The sequence below is a fragment of the Cetorhinus maximus genome, chromosome 11 (assembly GCF_964194155.1).
Source record: "Cetorhinus maximus chromosome 11, sCetMax3.hap1.1, whole genome shotgun sequence".
NCBI classification, from domain to species: Eukaryota; Metazoa; Chordata; class Chondrichthyes; order Lamniformes; family Cetorhinidae; genus Cetorhinus; species Cetorhinus maximus.
The window spans coordinates 114867026-114891185 of NC_135889.1; the positions used below are offsets into that span (position 1 = coordinate 114867026).

Genomic DNA, 24160 nt, shown 5'->3' on the forward strand with positions numbered 1-24160 from the left:
CCCTTAATACCTTTGACTAATAAAAATCTATCAATCTCAGTTTTAAAATTAATAATTGAGCTAGCATCAATTGCCATTTACGGAAGAGGTTTCCAAATTTTACCACCCTTAGCTCGGAGAGGTGTTTCTTAATTTCACTCCTGAAAGGTCTGGCTCAAACTTTTAGATGCAGGGGCGTAATTCCCAACTAGTGTCAAAAAGTGCTGGCCCGCAGGGATTGGAATAAATAAAGGCCCATTTACCCGCCCTTGGAAATTATGCCGACCCTTCTGTCTGTCGGAGCAGCTTGGGGCCTCCATCGAGAGACTCCTGGCAAGGCCCTGGCAAGTGCAGCTCCAGCAGATTCAAGGTGCCAAGCCCCCTTTCTTTACAGCTCTAGCGGCCGTCAAGCAGGTAAGTTTAAAGGGCCCAGTAAATTTGAAAAGTCAGGGAGAAGGTCTAAGGTAGGTGAATATGATTTGGAGGGTGGGGGAGGTTGGAAGCCCGGGCCGGTGCTGGTTGGGGGAGGCGCAGTGGGGTTGGGGTGGGTTTCAGATGTCAGCGGTGGAGTTGGGGGTGTTGGACGTCCAGAGGGGGTGGTGTGGGTGTGTTGGTGGTCCAGCGAGCGTTGGGGGCTGGGGGTTGGAGGTCTAGGAAGGGGTGGGGGCCTGAGGTCAGGGGGATTCTGAGGTTGGTGGGGGTTTGGGGGCATGGGAGTTCAGGGTTGGGCTGCTCGAGGGTGTCGGGGGGAGTCCCGTGGGGTCGGCCTGGGTCTTTACAATAGTTACCCAGAAGTGGGAAGAGGTTTTAATTTTTGTCTAACCTTTTCTGACTATTGGTGTAACCCTGGCAGTAGCATTCGAAGTTTACGGTTTAAAGCACATTTCCGGATGGTTTCCTGTGCGGCGCAATTGTCCAGAGGAAGTGTGCACTTCTGGTTAATTGCTGTGCAAACCCTTACCTGGGAACCTCCGAGAGGGATTCCCCAGCACACCTTTGGTGTACCCCGCAAATTTGACGAGCTCGGAGGTTACAGCCCAATGATTACTAGTCCCAGATTATCCAACTGGTGGAAACAGCTTCTCTCAATGCACGCTATCTCTTACTCTGAATCTTTTGAAAGCTTTGATCAAATCACCCCTTAACCTTTTAAATTCCAGGAGATAGAACTCTCGTTTGTTTAATCACTCCTTGTCTTTTAACCCTTTAGAGTCCAGGTATCATTCTGATAAAACTACGCTGCACTCCCTCCAAGGCCTCCTAAGGTGTGGTGCCCAGAACTGCTCACAGTACTGCAGGTGTGGTCTAACCAGGGTCTTGTGTAGCTGAAGCATGACTTCTACCCCTTTGTATTTGCGTATTCTAGATATGAAGTCCAGATGTCAGCGTGTCACACATCAGATCTTGTAAAACCAAACTGATTCACTAATCCTTTAAGAAAGGAACCTACACCTGTACTCATGTGATTCTAATCCACATGGTTGTCTCTTAATGTGCTCCAGCGTGTAACTGGCAAGTCACTTGGTTTTCCACACAGTGATTTAAGGGCAATTAGAGATGCACAATAAAGGCAGCTTTTTTTTTTAAAACATCAACCAACGTCTGGAGAACAAAACTTTACCAGCAGTTATATTTTTCCTCTCATCTGTCTCTGGAGTTTTCACACAGTTCGTCATTGCTTCAATATATGGATTTGCCTGTTTAGACCAGGAAGTACTGAGGCTGTGATTTTAAGGGGATAGGCCAGCCCGAGCAGCTCAGCATGACAAGCAAATTCCAGGCTACCCATCAGCAATGCTACACGAGAGGTAAGGACACACACAACATACATGTATCCATAACCGAGTGAAAGTGTTTCTGTAACCATCACACTTACCTCCTATAAGACTTTCCCCATTGCTTTGTGGATAATGCCCCCCAAATGTTATAAAAAAAAAGTCTCCCTTCTAACTCACCGCCAGTAACGCTTAAGTAAGAATAACTTAGAAGTTTGGTACTCTCTTCATTCCTTGGTGCTGCGTGTTACATCTGTGGCTGGTAATCTATTTTGAAATATACTGATGACAAATGGCATCTTCAATTATTCATGCGGTGTAACTACTTAATTGTAAACTCATCTAAATGCTAATTAACGTTTAGTGCACTTGCACTTTGTCAATAACACCACTAGACAGCTAGTGGGCAGTAAGTGGTTCCTGCTCTGTATTAATGCATTGCTCTATTGTATTATATTTCAGAATCCAGAATGAACAGTTGTAAGAGTTTCATTTCTGCTAATTGCTGATCATGTATGTGTGTGAATCTGCAAGAGATAGAAATGACTTTCTGTTGTATTTTTAATGCACTGGTTAACCAGTTTGGATCAAGTTCCTGTGTTTGATATCCTAACCAAGCCAAGGAATGGTCTCATTGACTCTTTAAGATAGTGCCATTCAGCCTTTGACATTAACAAGAATTTCATCCCAAAGTGTTAGCTAATAGAAATAATTAGCCTTTATGTTGTGCCTTATTGTGTTCCCAGGGTGCCCAAAGTGCGTCACAGCCAATTGTGAAAGACGCATGATCTAGTCCAAGTTTTTTAAAAATGTGTTCATGGGATGTGGGTGTCACTGGTTAGACCAGCATTTATTGCCCATCCCTAATTGCCCTTGAGACTGTGGTGGGGGGTGAGCCACCATCTTGAACTGCTGCAGTCCATGTGGTGTAGGTACACCCGCAGTGCTATTAGGAAGGGGGGTTCCAGGATTTTGACCCAGCGACAGTGAAGGAACGGCGATATAATTCCAGGTCAGGATGGTGAGTGGCTTAGAGGGGAACTTCCAGGTGGTGGTGTTCCCACTTTTGTCCTGGGTGGTAGAGGTTGCAGGTTTGGAAGGTGCTGTCGAAGGAGTCTTGATAAGTCGCAGTTCTATGCTATGTTCTAGTTTTCATTTTACTAAGAGTACAGGGGTGTCTCACCAATGACTCACAGACCTGTCCTCACATCCACATGCGTGGATTTTCCAGCAGGGTTGATGAACATTCTGGTCCACTTTTTTGAGGGGCTCGATATCAATTGCTTCTGCAATCGGTTTGAGCATCTCACTTAATCGGAGTTGATGCAAACTGTCCTATACGTATACTTTCATGATATTGCATCCCATCAAAGTGTGCTGTACACTTATAACCAAGACTATCACAAAGCTTATTCTTCCATCTCTCTGACTACACACCAAACACACACTTTAAGAGATACATCTGCATATGAACCAATGAGCTGCTTTTCCTGGCCACAGTATGGTGAATGTTATGACTGAACTCAACTTCATTTGAACAGTACAACTTATCTTTGCATCACGATACAAAATAACAAACACACCACGCTTCCTGGCATCAATCGGTTATTTTACATGATTTAGCTAGATGCCTTCTAGGTGCTCCTTCAGTTTGTCTGACCCCTTAATCTCAGCAAAAGCCCTCACAGCTTTTTCTTCTAAAAATGATTTCCCGTGCAGTCCCTTGGCCTACCTATATCTTACACCTCTTTGTTCACTGTTTAATTATGAAGGTGAAAGGCTTTCTAATCAGATGGCTTAAATTGCCAGAACAGGCTAAAAAACTGCTTATTAATAGTTTATGGAGAAACAACACCACAGCTAGCTCAATGACATCTGAATTATCTATCATCTCAGCCTTTTTTTAAAACCTGTTTGAACACACTATGCTTTTAAAACCCCAACTTTAAAAGTAACTCATTTTTTTGTTCCCCACATCCATTCTGTGGAAAACTCACCAATTAATTCCAAACTGCGCTAAAGGGTTACTGAATAATAGTAAACCTAGCTGCGTTCTGTCTTATCTACTAGGTCCTAGAGACACTGAGGGCGTTAAACGTGTAAACATGCATACAAACATATGGGGCTGCATCTTCCGGTCGGCTAGTGGGGGGGGGGGGGGGGGCGGGACCCGCTCGCCGATGCGTAAAATGACACGGGGCGACAATAGGCAGGCATCCCGGTGTCACCCCGCGTCATTTACATTTTCAGGTCGACGTGCAGCTCCCATGACGCCTACATCCTCAGACACTCCCAGGTGCCAGGGCTCTTCAGTGCTCCAGCCCAGCTGGATGGTTGGCTGCTGGGTGACAAGGGCTATCCCCTCAGAAGGTGGCTCATGACGCCTCTCCGCCATCCAAGAACAGAGGCTGAGCAGCGGTACAACAGGAGCCACACCTCCACAAGGGCGGTGGTAGGGGAACCCATTGGTCTTCCCAACATACACCTCTGATGCCTGGACTCCCCAGGGGGCGCACTCCAATACCCTCCAGACCGTGTGTCACTGATAGTGGTTGCATGCTGCGCTCTCCACAATCTGGCACTGGAAAGAGGGGGGATGCAGTGGAGGGAGATGATCTTGACACAGCTACTCAGGCAACAGACAATGAGTCCAGTAGTGAGTCAGAGGACGGGCACGGTCAGGAGAACGCTGAGGGCATAGACATTGACCTGGGCTACCTCCAGGGAGGCAGAAACACCCAGGACACCTTGATCCAACGCTCCTTCAGGTAATCAACCAAATAAGAGCCACAACCACATGCCAGGGCTGCAGGCTCCATACCTGATCCCTGACAGAACCAGTTCCTTGGTGAACAACATACACTATTGCCTTTGCAATTAAGTGTAAGGAGAAACACGTCCATTGCAACACTGAAACCTCTTTTCTCTGCTAAGTCATATCAACAATTACATTTTTTTAAATAAATAACATCATGGCTTACCCTACACCTGCAGAATAAATGAAGCATCCAGAGGCCAGTTGCACAAAAACACTTTTAATTAAATGGTGCCTGGCAAACATTCTACAAGTTAACATTGACACCAATAAACACTGAACGGAAAAATGGGGGAAAAAAATATCACCCGTGAGCAGGCCATGTTGTGATTAAGGTGTTTTAAGTTTTCATTTGTGGTGCTGTGTCTCGGTGCTCCCACCTCGCTGGTATTGGAGACAGCCTGCTGACTCTGCTGTCCTGTTGGCCTTGATGACCTTGGCGGGCGTCCTCTGGCCTGTGGAGTCTGTGCTGGCCCCGCCTGAGAGGGAGCGGCCAGTGGCATGGCTGGCATCTCCCCAGTCGCCGCAGCCTCATCGGATGTCACAGTCACTGGCAGAGGGGCGAAGGAGCTGCTGCTGTCATCCAGAGCGCCCTGAGAGGAGCCCGCAGAGACGACAGGCAGCTTGTGCACCAACGTGAGGTGGCTCTGGACCTCCCCGCTCGCCATTGATGGACGGGCACCGAGCTGGGATAGTGGGTGCCCAATCCATCTCCCACACTGACACTGACCACTGTGAGGACTCGCAGGTCCAAGCGCATCCTCGGGAACCCTTGATTGAGTCCCTGGAGGAGCCTCTCCATGAGAGTCGCCACTCTCTCCATGGAGGAGGCGTTGCGCTCGGCCATGAGGGTCAACACATTACTCACACTCTGCAAAGGCTCCTCCACAACAGAGACCATGCCACGCATTCCCTCATGTATCTCCGCCAGATCCTCCCACACACCCTGCTGGATGTCCAGCATCTGCTGCCTCACGGACGACTCCAGAGGCCCATCATCAGCCATCGACTGAGCATTGTCCTGGTCCCCAGCAGCCCTCCGACTGCCGGGATGGGCATCTCTTGACCGCTCTGCAAAGTGACCCACGCCAACACAGTACTCGCCCTTCTTGATCACAGGAGATCGTTGAAGCGCTTCCGGCACTGCACCCACGTGCGCATCAGCACATTGCGGCTACTGACCCTGGATGCCGCCTCCTCCCAGGCCTTTTTAGTGAGGTGGGAGGGCGTCCTCCTCCCCTCCCTGGGGACCAAGTGTTTCTCTCTGTGCTGCAGCGAGGCACTCATCGGAGAAACGCGGGGCCGAATGCCCCTCCGGCCTGCCCTCCCGCCTGCCGTGTCCACCCGCAGCGCTGTCCATCGTGACTTCCGCGTCCTTCGGCGGCAGCCTTCCAAGGGCTGCCGAGGCCGCATTTGAATTGACCGCCGAGTTGCCATTGAACCCAGCGGACATTGAGCACCCGCCCCGCCCGCCCCTTCGCGCTCATTCTACAGCCGCGTCTTATGCTGGGCAGGCCTCAATTGGCCTCAATTGGCCCGCCCGTGTAAAATCGCAGTGCGCTGCGATCGTGGGCAGCGGTCGGCTTCCTGACCGCCCACACCTGCCCCTGCTGATCCAGCACGCCAAGGGCAAAATCCTGCCCCAGGTGTTAGTCTGGTAAACCTTCTCTGAGTTGCTTCTGCAGCATTTACATCCTTCCTTAAATAAGGTGACCAATACTGTACACAGTACTCCAGATGTGTTGTTACCAATGCTCTGTATAGCTGAAGCATAACTTCTCTACTTTTGTATTCAATTCCCCTTGCAATAAATGATAACATTCTCTCAGTTTTCCTAATTACTTGCTGCACCTGCACGCTAGCCTTTTGCGATTGATGCACTAGGACACCCAGATCCCTCTGCATCTCAGAGCTCTGCAACCTCTCACCATCTAGATAATATGCTTCTTTTTTATTCTTCCTGCCAATATGGACAGTTGCACACTTTCTCACAATTTTCTCTATTTGCCAGATCTTTGCCCACTCACTTAGCCTATCTATATCCCTTTGTAGCCTCCTTATGTCCTCTTCACATCTTACTTTCCTACCTATCTTTTTGTCATTAGCAAATTCAGCAACCAAACCTTTGGTCCTTGCATCCAAATCAGTTATATAAATTGTAAAAAGTTGAGGCCCCAGCACTGACCCCTGTGGCATTCCACTCATTACATCCTACCAACTTGAAAATGACCCATTTATACCTGCTCTCTATTTCCGGTTAGCTAACCAATCTTCTATCCTTGTTAATATGTTACCCCCTACGCCACGAACTTTGATTTTCCACAATAACCTTTGATGTGGCAGCTTATGAAATGCCTTCTGGAAATCTAGGTACAGTACATTCACGGTTCCTCTTTATCCACAGCACATGTTACTTCCTCAAAGAACTGCAATCAATTGGTTAAACATGATTTCCCTCTCATAAAACCATGTTGACTCTGCCAGATTACATCGAATTTATCTAAGTGCCCCGCTATAACGTCTTTAGGGGCAGAATTTTGCCCTTGGCGTGCGGGATCGGCGGGGTGGGCGGGGTCGGTTTGGAAGCTGACCGCCACCCATGCCCAACAGCGCACCGCGGGTTCACGCTGGTGGGCCAATTAAGGCCTGCCCAGTGTGGTTCACGAGCGGCAGCACTGAGCGCTGCCTGTGTGGGTCGGGGGGAGGAGGGCGAGCAGACCTAGCGCGCAATTCGTGCATGCGTATGAAAGAGCGCTGAATAATCTCCCTGAGGCTCGGAGCTGCCTCGGGGAGATGAAGAATATACTGAAAAAGTTATTAAAGAACAGAAAAATTTAAAGAAACATGTCCCCGCATGTGACTCTGTCACATGAGCAGGGGTGTGTTATTAAATAAAAATTAAAAGTTTTTATTTTATTTGCATTCGATTTTGGAAACCTCATCCTGCCCGTGGATGAAGTTTCTAAAAAAATGCAAAGGCCACTCGGCCTTTTTGCCTGCTCGTCACCCATTAGGTTGAATGGGCAGTGAAAAATTAGGCACAATTGATAACTTAATGGCCTTAGTAGGCCTTTTATTGTCGGCGGGCACGCTATCGGCTCCGGCGCGTGACAGCCAACCGCGCTATCGCATGACTGCGCGTTGATGTCAGCACGCTTGGCCAACGTCATCGCGTGTCATTTCACACTCGGTCGGGTCGGGCGCGCGCCCACCCGCCGAGCTAAAAATCCTGCCCTAGTAGTTTCCTGCTTCTATCTCCCTCTCTTTTTTTAATTAAGAAGTTACATTCGCTATTTTCCATTCTAATGGAACCTTCCCTGAATCTAGGGAATTTTGGAAAATTAAAACTAACACATAAGCTATATCACCAGCCACTTCTTTTAAGACTCTAGGATGAAGTCCATCAGGGCCGGGGGACTTGTCAACCGCAGCTCCAATAATTTGCTCAGTACCACTTCTCTGGTGGTTTCAATTTTCTTGAGTTCCTCCCTCCCTTCCATTTCCTGATTTACAGCTATTTCTAGGAAGTTAGTTGAGTCCTCTATGGTGAGGACCAATGCAAAATACCAGTTCAATTCAGCTGTCATTATTTTCCATTATTAATTCCCCAGACTCACTTTCTGACCACCAACGCTCACTTTGTTAACTCCTTTCTTTTTAAAATATCTATGGAAACACTTACTATCTCTGGTGCCCCCAGGTGAAATCAGATAACTTATTATAGACCATGGCCTTTCTGAACCACTACTGCACCTTTTGCGTATTCACCCTCAACTGGCTCATCAGATCAACTTGTGTCCCTCTGGTCTAGAGTTGCACATGAAATACTTTCAAGTGTACAGTGGCATTGTAGGCCAGCCGACTCACTGAATGTGATTGACCATGTGCCAGCATTGGTTCAGAGCTTTATTTTTCATTCACCCACAAGATGTGGGCGTCAAAAGAAAGGCCAGCATTTGTTGCCCATCTCTTATTGTCCTTGAGAAGGCAGCAGTGAGCCACTTTCTTGAACCGCTGCAGTCCATACCATGAAGTGACTCCTTTACCCAAGCCTCTGAGTCAGAAGGTATTGGCCCAGATTTTTATCTCAAGCCTCTGGAGTGTTGTTATACATTGTTATTATATCTGTAAAGAGCTATGGACTATTTAGCTAGGAAATAATTATTATGTGTAAGTGTTCCAGGGGGCCACTTCAGTGTCAGTGTCATCATCTGTCTGCTTGCAGCTTCGTGTGCTCAGGCAGTGCCTACAGCCTGCGATATTGTGAGCTCGTCCTTCTCGATTAGCGCTTTCTGTACTTCAGGATGTGCAGAACCTCAAATTAGTTCATCTGTGTCCTTAAACTTACATTGTTGAGCCGCATTATTTGATCTTGTTACGAAGTTATCATTAGGCTCGCCTAATTCCTGCCCGAGGCCTTAAAATTCATACCGGTAGATTGGATGATATGATTTTGGTTGGAGAGGGGTGCTGAACTCTTCAAAAAATTTGTATGGGCTTTTGCTGTCCTCTTCAGTAAACTCCCAGCTGTTAAACACATTTAGTATTATGTCTCCAGCCCACAAGAAGGATATAGCTGACCCTTTCTTCATTGCTAGTGCCTTTTAGGAAAGTGCGGAATATCAATCTGCACTTTTGCTTAAACTTTGCAAATGCCTCTACCACATCATCAGCTTTCCAACTCATTATGGGCTGTAGCTGGGCATTCATGGCTGTGTCAGTCAACATTTAGTTTTCTCTGATTTTCTTCTGGCTCTAACGTGGGTCGATTTTCCAAATCAGCCCTAAATTAACTTAAAATACTTCATGTTTACTCACAGGCATGCACTGCTACAATGCTACATGGTTCTTGTTGTCTTTTGGTTCCCAGATGTTGTTAATAACCACTTTAAGCTTGGAAAGATGAGAGCTCTGTATGTTTAACACTGGCCATGCTGCCTTGTACAAAAAAAGGACCGGTTAAAACTGGTTCTGATACACATCAGCTGACTCCCTAGTGTGGCCGTTAAAAGTGGCCCCCTGGAACACTTACACATAATAATTATTTCCTAGCTAAATAGTCCCTAGCTCTTTACAGATATAATAACAATATATAACAACACTCCAGAGGCTTGAAATAAAAATCTGGACCAATACTTCAATGCAGCATCGATGGAGCGTCGCAGTGTCAGAGGTGTCGCTTCTGGATGAGACATTAAACCTTCAGGCCCTGCCTGCCTTCGTGGGAAGAAAAAAATGTAATGCCACTTATTTCAAGAAACATTTGGGAGTCATTTAATTTATGCTAGTCAATATTTACTGGTCAACCAACGTCAGAAATGACTCTTACCGGGTCCTAGGCGTGAACAGGAGCTTTATTTCAAATGTTTTTAAAATGTCAGCTTTCTCACGCTTATTGCTTGTTTCAGTTTCTTTGTCAGCACGCCCACAGGCTTGACTCACAGCACACAGCACAGTGAGCAGTCAACAGACACGCACAATCAAACACTAAACAATTGAACAAAGCAGTCACTAAAATAGATTATCTGGTCACCATTACTTGCTGTTTGTGGGATCATGCTGCGCTCAAACAGGTTACCAAGTTACCTACATTATAACACCTCCATAAATACCCCCTTGGCTGTAAAGCACTTTGAGATATCCTAAAGTCATTGAAGTGTATTTTTTTTTTGAAAGGGGCAAAATGATTATTGTGTATAATTTCACAAAAGCTCCATGTGGTCCATCCTCATGAATACTCAACAAATAGATAACATCGCACTCCTGAGCTAGTAATTACCAATTCCAAATTCATCAATAATTTAAAAAAAGAATCCAAAGCGCAACAGTCATCTGCTTTAGTTGAACATAATTTATATTAAAATTTAATGTGGGGCTTTGGCACTAGATTAAATTTCATGCTCAGTGAGTTCTTGTTGAACACTGCTAAAATGAGTTTATTTAACATGATTTAGCACAAGCTTCCCTGATGTCCTGACTCCTGGGGTGCCCAGTGTGGATCTGAGATTAGTTAGCTCAACACAGAACAAGTACTAATTCAGGCCCTGCCCCAGTCCACGTAGTTTCATATCCTCGCAAGTCTCTATTCAATCAGGAATCCACCCATTTGTACTTTGGTACTATTAGCCCAGGTAGCAGCCTCTTTCATGAAAGATATCTTGCCAGTTTCCTGATTTCATGAAGAGACTGGGGTTAGATTGACTTTTGCCAGCATAGAATTGGAATGTAAGAACAGGAACAGGAACATAAGGAATAGGAGCAGGAGTAGGCCATTCAGCCCCTCGAGCCTGCTCCAGCATTCAATAAGATGATGGCTGATCTGATTGTGGCCTTAACTCCACCCTGCCCCGCCATAACCCTTGACTCCCTTCTCTATCAAAAATCCGTCTAATTCAGCCTTGAATACAACCAATGACCCAACCTCCACTGCTCCCTATGATAGAGAGTTCCAAACACCAATGACCCTCCGAGAGGAGAAATTGCTCCCCATCTCCATCTTAAATAGGAGATCCCTTATTTTGAGGCTGGACCCCATAGTTCTAGATTCCCCCATGAGGGGAAACATCCTCTTAGCATGTACCCTGAAGAGAGCCCTCAGAGTCTTATATGTTTCAATAAGATCACCTCTCATTCTTCTAAACTCCAATGATTATAGGCCCAACCTGGCTCAACCTTTCCCCTGAAGACTACCCCTTCATCCAAGGTGTCAGCCTAGTGAACCTTCTCTCAACTGCTTCCAAGTAAAGCATATGCCTCATTACTTAATGATAGGCCTTTTCAGTATCTCAGGCCTTTCAGTACCTTAAGCCTTTCCTGCCATTTAATGAATCATGGCTGATCTGTATCTCAACTCCATCCACACACATTAGCCTGAATTTCACACTTGGCCAAGTTGGCAGTCTCGAGGAGTGGACGTGAAATGTACTTCCGCCAGCGATCGGCCCCCAAACGCTATTTCATGCTGGCTGACCAATTAACGGCAGCCAGCGTGAAACGCGCGCTGAGAAAGCCTCAGCACTGCCGAGGAGGGTGGCGGGGGTGGAGGAGGGAGGAGAAGAGGGTGGGTGCCTACAGAAGTGAGGGTTGCAGGTGGGCGCTTCTAGTGAGCTCCCTGAAGGCAGACAGCTGTTGTCGAGCTGCCTCAGGAAGCTGCAGGCCTGAAACAGGTTAAATGGCGAGAAGAAACTGCAGCAAACTGTGTCTGTGCAGCACATTCAGTCACCTGACAGCAGAACTCATAAAAACATCAGTCCCCAGATATCTTCTTTTATTATATTTCACCTTGGGTGAGGTTTCCTTGTAAACGGGCTGCCCGCCTGCCCATTTTGCCCATGCGACGAGCGTGAAATCGCACGGTTAACGTAAAATCGTGGACGTGGGTTTTTTTTAAATGGCCTCAATCGGCCCTTTAATTGTCGACAGGCGTGGCTCCGGCTCCCGCCTCTGTCCGCCGACCTCAATGTTGCTCCGCGTGCGCGATGATGATGTCAGGCCGCATGCCCTGAGGTCACTCCGCACAATTTCACCGCCATTCTGGTCAGGTGCGCGCCCGCCCGATCAACGTAAAATTCTGGCCATTGATTCGGTATAACCCTTGCCTGACAAAAATCTATCACCCATTGGCTCTCCGCCTCAATAACTGTTGGGAGGAGTCAAATCCGATTCCTGCTACCTTTTGTGCGAAGAAGTGCTTTTTAACATCACCCCTGAACTGCCCTAACTCTAATCGAACTTGAATCATTGTTCTCATAGAATCATAGAATGTTTCTAGCACAGATGGAGGCCATTTGTTCCATCGTGTACCTTACCAGCTCTCTACAAGAGCAATTCAGCATGTCCCTTTCTCTCACCCTTTCCGCATGGCCCTGCATTATTTTCTCTATCTAATTCCTCTTTGAAAGTTCTGCGATGATGGTTGTGGGTCTTAGACAGGTTAGGCATGAGTCTGGACTTACAGATAATGCTGGAGGCTAGGCTGTTGGTTAACTCTCTCTTTTATTGAACATTATACTAACTAGGTACAATACATACTCAGCACGAGGCTCTACATAGAATTATCTCTCTCCATGCCCGATTTTCGTGTGATCTTACGTCACTGATGATGTAGACGATATGTTTACATATTTAACATTTATCCTTTATATTACGGAAGCCATGGTTACATGTGCCTTTGCCACACTCTCAGGCAGTGCATTTTGGATCGTAACCAGTTGCTGTGTAAAATGGATTTTCCTCATATCTCCATTGTTTCTTTTGCCATTCATCTGATGCGATGAAACCTCCAAGTGTATGTCCAATCAGAACGGGAAACCCTAAGTCCATTAGGCCGCTTTCCCAACATTACATTTTTAATAATTCTTTATCTATCAATGGCTCATTGTGTCCATAGGTTCATAGAAGGGGTGCAGCATGGAAGGAGGCCATTCTGCCCATCATGTCTATGCTGGCTCATTGCAAGAGCAATTCACCTAGTCCCACTCCTCTGCATTTTCTCCACAGAATTGCAATTTTTTTCCTTTGCAGATAATGATCTCTTTTCAAAGCCCCTATTGCATCTACATCAACTACACTCTTAAGGCAGTGCATTCCAGATCCTAACCACTCGCACAAAAAAGTTGGTCACCATTGCTCCTTTTTCCAATCGCCTTAAATCGATGTCCTCTGGTTCTCGACCTTTCCGCCCAATGGGAATAATTTCTCACTATCTACTGTGATTTTGAATACCTCTATCAAATCTCCTCTTAATCTTCTCTTCTCCAGGGAAAAGATGTTTATTGCAGGGGGAATGTAATATAGAAGTAGGGAAGTTTTACTGCAGCTGTACAGGGCTTTGGTGAGATCGCAGTTGAAGTACTGTGCACAGTTTTGGTCTCCTTATTTGAAAAAGGATATAAGTGTGTTAGAAGCAGTCCAGAGAATGTTCGCTCGAATCATTCCTGGGTTGAAGGGCTTATCTTATGGAGAAAGGTTGAACAGGTTGGGCCGATACCCATTGGAGTTTAGAAGAATGAGAAACGTATAAGATCGTGAGGGGACTTGATAGGGTGGACACGGGGAGGAGGTTTCCACTTGCGGGGGAGACTAGAACCAGAGGACATAGTTAAAAAAATAAGAGATCTCCATCTTAAGATAGCGATGAGAAGAATTTTTTCTTCTCTCAGAGGGTTGTTAGTCTGTGGAATTCTCTTCCCCAGAAAACAGTGGACGCTGGGTCATTGAATATGATCAAGACAGAGTTAGAGAGATTTTTGATAGACAAGGGAGTCAAGGGTTATGGGGACTGACAGGAAAGTGGAGTTGAGACCACAACCAGATCAGCCAAGATCTTATGGAATGGCAAAGGCCAAGCAGCCTACTCCTGCTCTCGATTCCTATGTTCCTATGTAACAACTCTGGCTTTTCCAATCCATCTATGTAACTGGAGAACCTCATCCCTGGAACCATTCTCATGAATCTTTTCTGCGCTCTAATGCCTTTACATTCTTCCTAAAGTGTGGGTGCCCGGAACTGGACACAGTACTCCAGTTCAGGCCAAAGCAGTGTTTTATACAGGTTTATCACAACTCCCTTGCTTTTGTACTCCATGCTCCAGTAAGTTCTCCCAATCTAATGAAGTAGATTGAAAACATCGGAGACAAAGAAGTCATTGCTCGATCCTTACCCACAATCTTGCCCAGGATCAGGGACCTCATCCCATTGAATTCTGTGTCAGTCCCCGATGACAGGTTGAACCTCAGCGTTGGGAGCTGATCAATCTGCAAAGAAACGAGTTAAAGATTGCTCAGTAAGAAAATACATTGGGCTCTTGAACTGACACCAGGAATCAACTAGCAACACCCTTGCATATTAGATCGAAAGGGAAGCGTAGTGGTATTGTCACTGGACCGGTAATCCAGAGACCTAGGGGTAATGCTCTGGGGTGGGGCCAGGGCTCGAATCCCACCATGGTAGATATTTGTGGTGTATAAGTAGAATTTGAATCCAATAAAAATCTGGAATTAAAAGTATAATGATGACTCTGAAACCATTGCCGATTGTCATAAAAACCCATCTGGTTCACTCATGCCCTATGGGGAAGGAAATCTGCTGTCCTTACCTGGTCTGACCTACATGTGACTCCAGACCCACAGCCATGTGGTTGACTCTTAAATGCCCTCTGAATGAAGGGGAGGGGCAATAAGTGCTGGCCTAGCCAGTGACACCCATGTCCTATAAGTGAAGAAGGAAGACCCGCGGCAGCTCTGCAAAGGTCAATTTAAGAACTCTGTCAGATCTCCATCTCACCGACTATAGAAATGTAAAGATTTTATTTATTGCTGGTTGCTTTCATGTCGGACTGCAGTGATGGCTGTTGTATAGACAGCTGTTCTACATACATTCAGAATCATAACTGGAGGGTTAAATTTTGAGGACAGGTTGCATTAAAGTGGCTTTTGCTCCTATGTCTTTTGAAGACTGTAGGGTGAACGCAGATTGGCAGAATGGTTACAACACAGCAGGAGGCCATTTGACCCATTGCGTCTGCACCATCTATCCGAATGAGTAATTCACCTCGCGCCTTTCCTCTGTCTTCTCGCCGTAATCCTGCACATTCCTTCTTTTCAGATAACGGTCTAGTTTCCCTTTGAAAGCCTTGAACGATCGTGCCTCCGCCACACTCTCAGGCATTGCATTCCAGACTCCAGCCACCCGCTGCGTGAAAAAGCTTTTCCTCGTGTTGCCACTGCCGACCAAGGTTTTTAAAATGTTAGGGATGGATCCGCAGAGATTGGTGCTGGGACCCTAGCTATTCACAATATGTATTAATGATCTAGATGAGGGAGCTAAATGTAATGTCTCCAAATTTGCAGATGACACAAAGCTGGGTGGGAGGGTGAGCTGTGAGGAGGATGCAGAGATGCTTCAGTGCGATTTGGACAAGCTGAGTGAGTGGGCAAATGCATGGCAGATGCAGTATAGTGTGGATAAATGTGAGGTTATCCGCTTTGGTACTAAAAACAGGAAGGCAGATTATTATCTGCATGGCTATAAATTGAGAGAGGGGAATGTGCAACGAGACCTGGGTGTCCTTGTACACCAGTCGCTGAAGGTAAGCATGCAGGTGCAGCAGGCGGTAAAGAAGGCAAATGGTATGTTGGCCTTCATAGCCAGAGGATTCGAGTACAGGAGCAGGGATCTCTTGCTGCAATTATACAGGACCTTGGTGAGACCACACCTGGAATATTGTGTTCGGTTTTGGTCTCCTTATCTGAGGAAGGAAGTTCTAGCTATAAAGGGAGTGCAGCGAAGGTTTACCAGACTGATTCCTGGGATGGCGGGACTGACATCTGAGGAGAGATTGAGTTGATTATATTTGCTGGAGTTCAGAAGAATGAGGGAGGATCTCATAGAAACCTATAAAATTCTAACAGGACTAGACAGGGTAGATGCAGGAAGGATGTTCCCGATGGTGGGTGAATCCAGAACCAGGGGTCGCAGTCAGAGGATATGGGGTAGACCATTTAGGACTGAGATGAGGAGAAATTTCTTCACCCAGAGAGTGGTGAGCCTGTGGAATTCACTACCACAGAAAGTAGTTGAGGCCAAAACACAGTATGCTTTCAAGCAGGAGTTAGATATAGCTCTTGGAGTGAAAGGGATCAAAGGATATGGGGAGAAAGCGGGAGCAGGCTATTGAGTTAGATGATCAGCCATAATCATAATGAATGGTGGAGCAGGCTCGAAGGGCTGAATGGCCTACTCCTGCTCCTAGTTTCTATGTTTCTATGTCTCTATGACTGAGAGGTTTGGTGTGGAGAACCAGTTTCCTCTGGCAGGTGAAACACGGATCTTAAAATTAGATCTGGGTCATTTGGGAAGGAAATCCGGAAGGGTTTTTCCACTCAATGGCCAGGTGGTGGAAACCTGAAATTCACCCCCCAAAAAGACAGTGGGGGCCAGGTCAATTGAAATTTTCAAACACGTTTTTGCTGGGTAATGATATTAAGGCATATTGGTTAGAAGCAGGCAAATGGAGTTTGAGTACAAATTAGCCATAATTCAAGTTAATGGTGGAATAGCCTATTTAATAGCCTATGATCAAGGGGCTGAATGCCAACTCCCGCTTCTATGCTCCTCACGCTAAACTTCATCTGTTACAGTTTCACTGACTCGCTTAATTGATCAATGTTTCTTTACAACTTCCTGCTCCTAACTATTAACCGTGCCACTTAACTTGGTGTCTCAACACATGCGACTCTATTGCTTCATCTAAGTCTTTGGCAATATGGTAAAAAGTTGAGGGCCCCATACGTATCACTCCAAATCTGTCATGGCAATACCAGCAGGAATGTGAGTGTGCCTAAGTGCGCATGTCTGAGTAAGTGTTCATGTGAGTGTTTGTGAATAGGTATGTACGTAAATGCGAGTGCGAATATGTGTTTGAGCATGCATGTAAGTGTTTAAGTCCCTGTCAGTAAGTAAGTACGTGTCAGTAAGTGAGCAAGTAAGTGTGTGTGAGTATGAATGCGTGTTTGAGCACGCATGCAAATGTGTGTAAGTCATGCCAGTAAGTGCACTTGTAAGGGTGTGTGTGTGTGTGTGTGTGATGGGTGAATAAGTGTGCATGTGAATGTGTGTAAGTTTGTATGCGCGGAAGAGCGTGTCGCAAGATCATAAGAAATAAGAGCAGGAGTAGCACATACGGCCCATTGAGTCTGCTCCAGCATTTCATAAGGTCATGGCTGATCTGATTGTGGCCTTAACTCCACTTTCCTGCCTGTCCCCCATGACCCTTGACTCCCTTGTTGATCAAAAATCTGTCTAACTCAACCTTGAATGTATTCAATGACCCAGCCCCCACCGCTCTCTGAGAAGTCCGCAGGTTAAAGACCCTCTGAGAGAAGAAATTCCTCCTCAATCCCATCTTAAATGGAAGGCCCCTTATTTTTAAACTGTGTCTCCTACTTCTAGATTCCCACATGAGGGGAAATGATCTCTCAGCATCTACCCTGAATCATTTATGTTTCAATAAGGTCACCTCTCATCCTTTTAAACCCCAAAGGGTGTAGGCCCAACCTACTCACCCTTTCCTCATAAATCAGCCCCTCCATCCCTGGAATCTACCAGTGAACCTTCTCTGAACTGCTTCCAATGCAAGTATATACCTCCTTATGTAAGGAGACCAAAACTGTACACAGTACTCTAGGTGTGGTTTCTCCAAAGCACTGTACACTTGTAACAAGACTTCCCTACTTTTATACTCCATCCCCCTTTCATTAAAGGCCAACTTTCCATTTGCCTTCCTAATTACTTGATGTATCTGCATGCTAACTTTTTGTGATCCATGTACGAGAACACTCAGATCCCTCTGTACCATTTAAATAATATTCTGGTTTTCCATTCTTCCCGCCAAAGTGGACAACCTCGCATTCTCCCCCATTGTACTCCATCTGGCAGGTTTTTTGTCCACTCACTTAATCTATCCATATCCCTTTGCAGACTCTTTGTATCTTCCTCACAGCTTGCTTTCCTGCCTATCTTTGTGTCATCAGCAAATTTGGCTGCAAAACAGTCGGTCCCTTCATCGAAGTCATTGATAGAGATTGTAAATAACCGAGGTTCCAGCACGGACCCCCATGGAACTCTACTAGTTACAGTTTGTCAATCTGAAAATGGCCCATTTACCCCAACTCTTTGTTTTCTGTTAGTTCACCGATCCTCTATCCATGCTAATCACCCAAACAGCATGAGCTCTTATCTTGTGCAGTAACCTTCTATGTGGCACCTTATCGAATGCTTTATGGAAATTCAGATACACTATATCTATCGGCTCCCCTTTATCCAAACTTCTTGATACATCCTCAAAGAATTTGAATACACTTTCCAAACTTGTTTTCTCTTTCATAAAACCACGTTGACACTGCCTGATTGTATTCTGATTTTCTAAATGTTCTGCTCCTACTTCCTTAATAACGGATTCTAACATTTTCTCTGTGACAGATATTAGGCTAGCTGGTCTATAGTTTTATGCCTTCTGTCTCCCTCCTTAGTGTTATACTTTAGGAGTGTTATATTTGCAGTTTTCCAATCCGCTAGGAATTTTCCAGAATCTAGGTAATTTTGGAAGATTACAACCAATGCATGCGCTATCTCTGCAACCACTACTTTTAAGACCCCAAGATGCAGGCCGTCAGGTCCAGGGGAGGTCAGCCTTTTGCTCCCATTCATTTCCCTATTCTGTCATCTTCTCCAGTCCCACAACCCTTCAACTTTCCTGCACTTATCTAATTCTTCTAATTCTGGCTTCTTGAGCATCCCCAATTTAAATCCCTCTATTATTGGGCATGCCTTCAGCTCCCACACACACACACACACACACACACAAACCTCTCCACCTCCCCATCTCTCTTTCCTCCTTTAAGACGCTCCTTAAAACTTAGCTTTTGACCAAGGTTGAGGTTGCTTGCCCAAATATCTCCTTATTTGGTTTGGTGCCTTTTTTTTGTTGTTTTATAATACACCTGTGAAGTGCTTGGCGACATTTAAAGGTATAAATACAAGTTGTTGTGTGATTGTCAGCTAACTAAGGGACAGATCAGGCTCAGTGGTGATGCCTCCCTTCCTCGTCTCAGATGTGAAGAATGACGACATTTTTTTAATTCATTCATGGGATGTGGGTGTGTCACTGGCTAGGCCAGCATTTATTGCCCTTGCTCAGAGGGCACTGAGGGTACATTGCTGTTGGCCTGGAGTCACATGTAGACTCGCAGATTCCCTTCCCTAAAAGTGAACCAGACAACAGTTTCATAATGACATTTAATTCCAGATTTTTTTTATTGAATTCAAATTTCACCATCAGCCATCCATGGGGGTGGGGATACAAACCCAGGGTCTCTGAAACACTAGTCTAGTGATAATACCACAATGCCGTCATCTCCCCCCTGGCTCATAGCTTGAGATATGAACAGCCTCTGTCAAACGTAACCCCAGGTGAGGAGAGGGGAGGGAGGGGACCAAGCAAATTCATAAATAGTTGAACACACAACTTACACAAGGGCTGCTCCTTTCGGATTAATATTTTTAAACTTAATGATCCCTTTGCAACACGAAATACAATTGCGTTTCACCATTTAAGATGACCTTTGCTGTTAAGTGAAATCGTTCATCAAACCATTGACCGGTAATTTGCGCTTCTAATTCCATATCTGTTGACCCGCACAATCGTAACAGTTGCTGGCAGCGGCTTGCGGAGAGTAACCGTCTGATTCAGCCCCACATCCCGACCTGCTGCCGCAACAGCCCCTGGACAGTGGCTGGCAATCCTGCCAGTGTGTTCACAGACACGCTCTTTTGACAGTCAAACTCCCCTGAAGCTGTTAAGCGTCTGGGCCACTGGAGGGCGCTGAAGCTTCATGTGCCACTGCAACTGCTTTGGACAGCCTCACCTTTTGGGGGAAAACTACAACCAACGCTCCCTATGCCAGCTCTGATCGAGGAGTAAACGGGCAGCGTTTTGCTCCATTGGGAAGCTTCATTCAAAAAGCACGTACTCGGCCGAGCTTTTCAGGTTACGAGCGCCCGAGCACCCCCCCCACCCCTCCTCTAGAGACTCGGGCACAAAACCTAGGCTGAGGCTTGAAGTCTAGTCCCGAGTGAAGTGCAGCTCGCCAGGCGCATGTCGGTTATGTGCAGCTGTGAGATGCGTTGGCGTGCAGTCGTGCTGATGCGCTCGGGTGATCCAGTGCAGGGAGAGGATTCCGGCGAGCAGGGCTTATAATGACATGCTAAACGGTTGGAATTAGGTTCCCGACGTGTTGCTCCCGCCATTAACAGGGGGGAGCGGACGATCGCAAACCGGTTTTTGGCCTTCTCGCCATGACGCCCGACGCTAACGGGTCCGGAAAATTCCAGCCGTCATTTCCATTAACATTTCCCTGCCCCTGTAACCATGGCCAACCCTGCAACCCTCTGTGTTCCTCCAACTTTGGCCCCTCGCACATCTCCAATTTCCTTCTCCCCACAGGCAGCTGGCCGTGGCTTCAGCTGCCGGGGCTCTAACCTCTGGACTTCCTTCGCTAAGCCTCTCTGCATCTTTCAGTCACTCCTCGAAACCGATCCCAACTCCCCAATTGTCTCCTTCTTTGGCTCAGTGTCTGATAACGCTCCTACATTAGTGGTGCTATAGCTGCGTCGTTAATAGCGTTAACAATACATGAGAGCGGCTATGTAAACGACATACAGTCACGTCCCGCCGTTCGTGGGGGGGGGTCACGTTCCCACGAAATCTCGCAAACGGCAAAATCGCGAACGGGGAACATGCTTTTGAACAGGACTCCATTAGACGGGTTCTAACCTTGTGAGGGCAGCAATGGTTTGGGCAGCGTTGTGGTGCAGTACCTGTATACAACAGATGGGGGAGCCTCTGAGCAATACATGGGTGCAGATTTCAAATTGAATTGAGTATTAGTTTTGATGAAAGATCTTTTGGTCAATGATATTTTTGGCTAGAGGGAAAGCAGAAGATCCAAAGGATTTGAGTATTATTTCGTCACAGTGGCGTCACAAATGACAATTACGTATTTTGCCTGGACACTCAAAATACTCAACCCACTATCCCCACCCCTTGCACCCGCTCCCAGCCAACCCCACATCTCTGATGCTCTATGTACACCCGCCTGCCCAATGACTGCAGAAGACTAAAAACACGCCCCGCTTGTTTAAACAGGCTGAGAGTATGGCTGGCGTTTCCCATCCTGTGTCGGGAAGCTGCCCGCCAGTTGGGTTCAAGGCCCCACCCCTGCACGCCGGGTCCCTGACCTGCCTGCCCCCAGGTTTTTGAAGGGCTATGCCAATTAGTGGCAGGGAGGGAGTTCGCCATCCGCTTCAGGATGGCAGGAAGGCTTTCTCGAGGCTTCCTGACATATTGGCAACCCCCTCCGGCCGAGGTGGGAGCTGCCCGTTCCCGTTCGTGATGCAGAAAGAGAAGATGGATAACTGGACATTGCTCCGGCGATGGGCGGTGGTACGGTGTACAAAGCGCGGGGTAAGTGAAAACGCGAACCAGGAAGGCGTGAACGCTGGGGCTTTACTGTATTCATCGTTATCCTTATGCCCAACTCCTCCCTGTGGGTCATTCATGGGACTTTGTTAACGAAATAGGTTCAACCTGAACTTAGAGTGTTGCACCAGCAGGTGGCAGCCTAAGCATTGAGTTTGCAACCAGACAGGCCAGTCTGAGCAAACTGCGTCAAGTTATCTCTTGCACGTTAATGAAGGTGAGGTTCAGGGAAATATTAAAAGCACAAGCTGTATCCAATGTGTCACAAATCAGGGACCATTTCAGGCCTTGGAGTGGGAAAGAAGGTCACAAGCCTTTAATTGAGTCCGTTTGGTACAAAATCCAGCGGTATATGAATGGACAAGAAAAGTGATTATACCTTAAATGCTCCGACTTCAAATGATGGTGAGTTGGAAGGTTTGTAAATGTTGTGTCTAAATATAATGGACCACGCACGCCACCATGAGCTGTGTCTCAGTGGGTAGCACTCTCACCTCTGAATCAGAGGGGTCTGGGTTCAAGACCGACTCCAGGACCTGAAGAATTCCAACACCAAAAAATGAGCCTGACACTCTGGTGAAACACGGAGGGAATGCTACACTGTCAGTGGTTGCTGTCTTCTGGATGAGGCCTTAAACTGAGGCTGAATCTGCCCCCTTGGGTGGGAGTGAGCAATTCCATGGCAGTATTCCAAAGAAAAGTGGGGGAGTTATCCCTGGTGTCCTGGCTGATATTTATCCTTCAATCAAAATCATTTAAAAAAGAAACAGATTATCTGGGCATTATCGCGTTGTCGGACTGTGGGAGCTTGCTGTCTGCAAATGGGTTGCTGTATTTCCCACATTACAAGAATGACTACACTTCGAAAGGTGTTTAATTGACTAGAAGGCACTTTGAGATATCCTGAGGTCATAAAAGGCACTATACAAATGCAAACCTTTTATTTTATAACATATAGTTTGGTGGTACACAACATGAACTAGACTGTCACACAGGCAACAGAAGTGCGATCTCACTGGCTGGGAGCTAACATGGCCTCTGATCCTAACCCGTTCATTCACAGCTGCGCAATGTAAAGTTCTCCAATTCTCTCTGTCCTGCCTACCATTAGGGTATCAGTTAGTGGCTCAGTGAATAGCACTCGTCCTCTGGGTCAGAGGAATGTTAGTTCAAGCCTCAGTCCACAGGCTTCAGTGTGTAATCCAAGGCTGATAGTCCATTGTGGTATTGAGGGAGTGCTGCACTATCAGAGCTGCAGTCTTTCCGGTAGGAACAGTTAAACGGGGACACTGTTTGTCCCTCTCAGGTGATTGCAAAGGATCCCATGGCACTGTTTCGAAGAAGGTCAGAGGAGTTAAACCCGGTTTCCCAGCCCATATTCATCCTTCAACTAGCATCATCAAAACAAATGATCTGGCCATTGTCTCATTGCTGTTTGTGGGAGCTTGCTGTGTGCACATTAGCTGTCATGTTTCCTATGTTGTAAAATGACCCCATTTCAAATACATTCCATTGCTTGTACAGTGTGTATTGTGTGATTTAAGCACGTGGACTGCATGAAGATTATGAAACAAGGTTTGTTTATTCCAGCGGCATCAAAGCGACATCGACCCTCAAGGAAAGCTTAACTCCAAGAGACACCATTTACAAAGGATATTCACTGCTGCTGCTCCTATTCGGGCCTCGCATTCTCAACACAGTCACTCATCAGGCTCGTTCTGCTGTCCAGCTCCTGGCTGCGCTCCTGTTCTCTCACTCACTCTCTCCTCCCTCCCATGGGGCATCTCAGACTCAGGGGTGCATTCAGGCAGTTTGACGAGGTTTCCGATTCTCTTCCTGGCTCCGGAGCCACCCTCAGGGGCTTCACGCTATCCTAGGGGCCCTGCCACACTGCCAGTCACAAGGCCTGGGTTAGGCCTTGCTGCTTTCTTCCTTGCCCCGCGGTATCTGAACCTGCCCCTCAGCTTGTCAACGACACTGTTCCCTGCAGGGAGGGGCCCACAGGGGCCGACCAATTCCACCTGCTTGGTGCTCATCCTCAACACCGACACTCGCTGCCTGAGGACCCACTACAAGTGCTCTGGGCCATCCTGAAGTGGCGTAAAGCACGGTATAAGAGTTAAGTTCTTTCCCTCTTCTGTTGTGCTTCCCACAATCCACAGGCTTTTAAACTTAAAGTTGGAGCGAACTGTTTGCTGCAACTTCAACAAGGACAGGGAGATTTACCAGAATAGCTCGAGGGGTGGTGGCGTGAAGTGTGTGTCTGCAGGGGGTGGGGGTGGGTGGTTAGTTACAAGGTTAGGTTAGAAATGCTGGGGTTGTTCTCTGTGGAACAACAGAGATTGAGGGGGGGATTTGATGGAGGTGTTTAGATTATGACAGGCTTAGCTAAGGCAGGCAAAGGAAAGCTGTTTCCATTAGCCGATGGTCCAAGGACCAGGGGACACAGATTTAAGGTTTTGGGAAAGTGGTTCAGGAGGAATGTGAGGAAGTGCCGATGGCCTGGAACTCATTGCCCATGTGGGTGGTGGAAACAGAAACAATCACTGGTTT

The 24160-nt window shown here is 46.7% G+C and overlaps 1 protein-coding gene across 1 annotated transcript in view; it reads right to left on the bottom strand.

Moving 5' to 3' along the window:
- LOC144686222 (contactin-associated protein-like 5) overlaps positions 1 to 24160 on the bottom strand; it is a 304622-nt gene that overhangs the window by 41936 nt on the left and 238526 nt on the right. The window contains exon 8 of the mRNA XM_078551312.1: positions 14231 to 14324. Within this exon, the coding sequence (XP_078407438.1) occupies positions 14231 to 14324 (94 nt within the window). The remainder of the gene's footprint in view (positions 1 to 14230; positions 14325 to 24160) is intronic.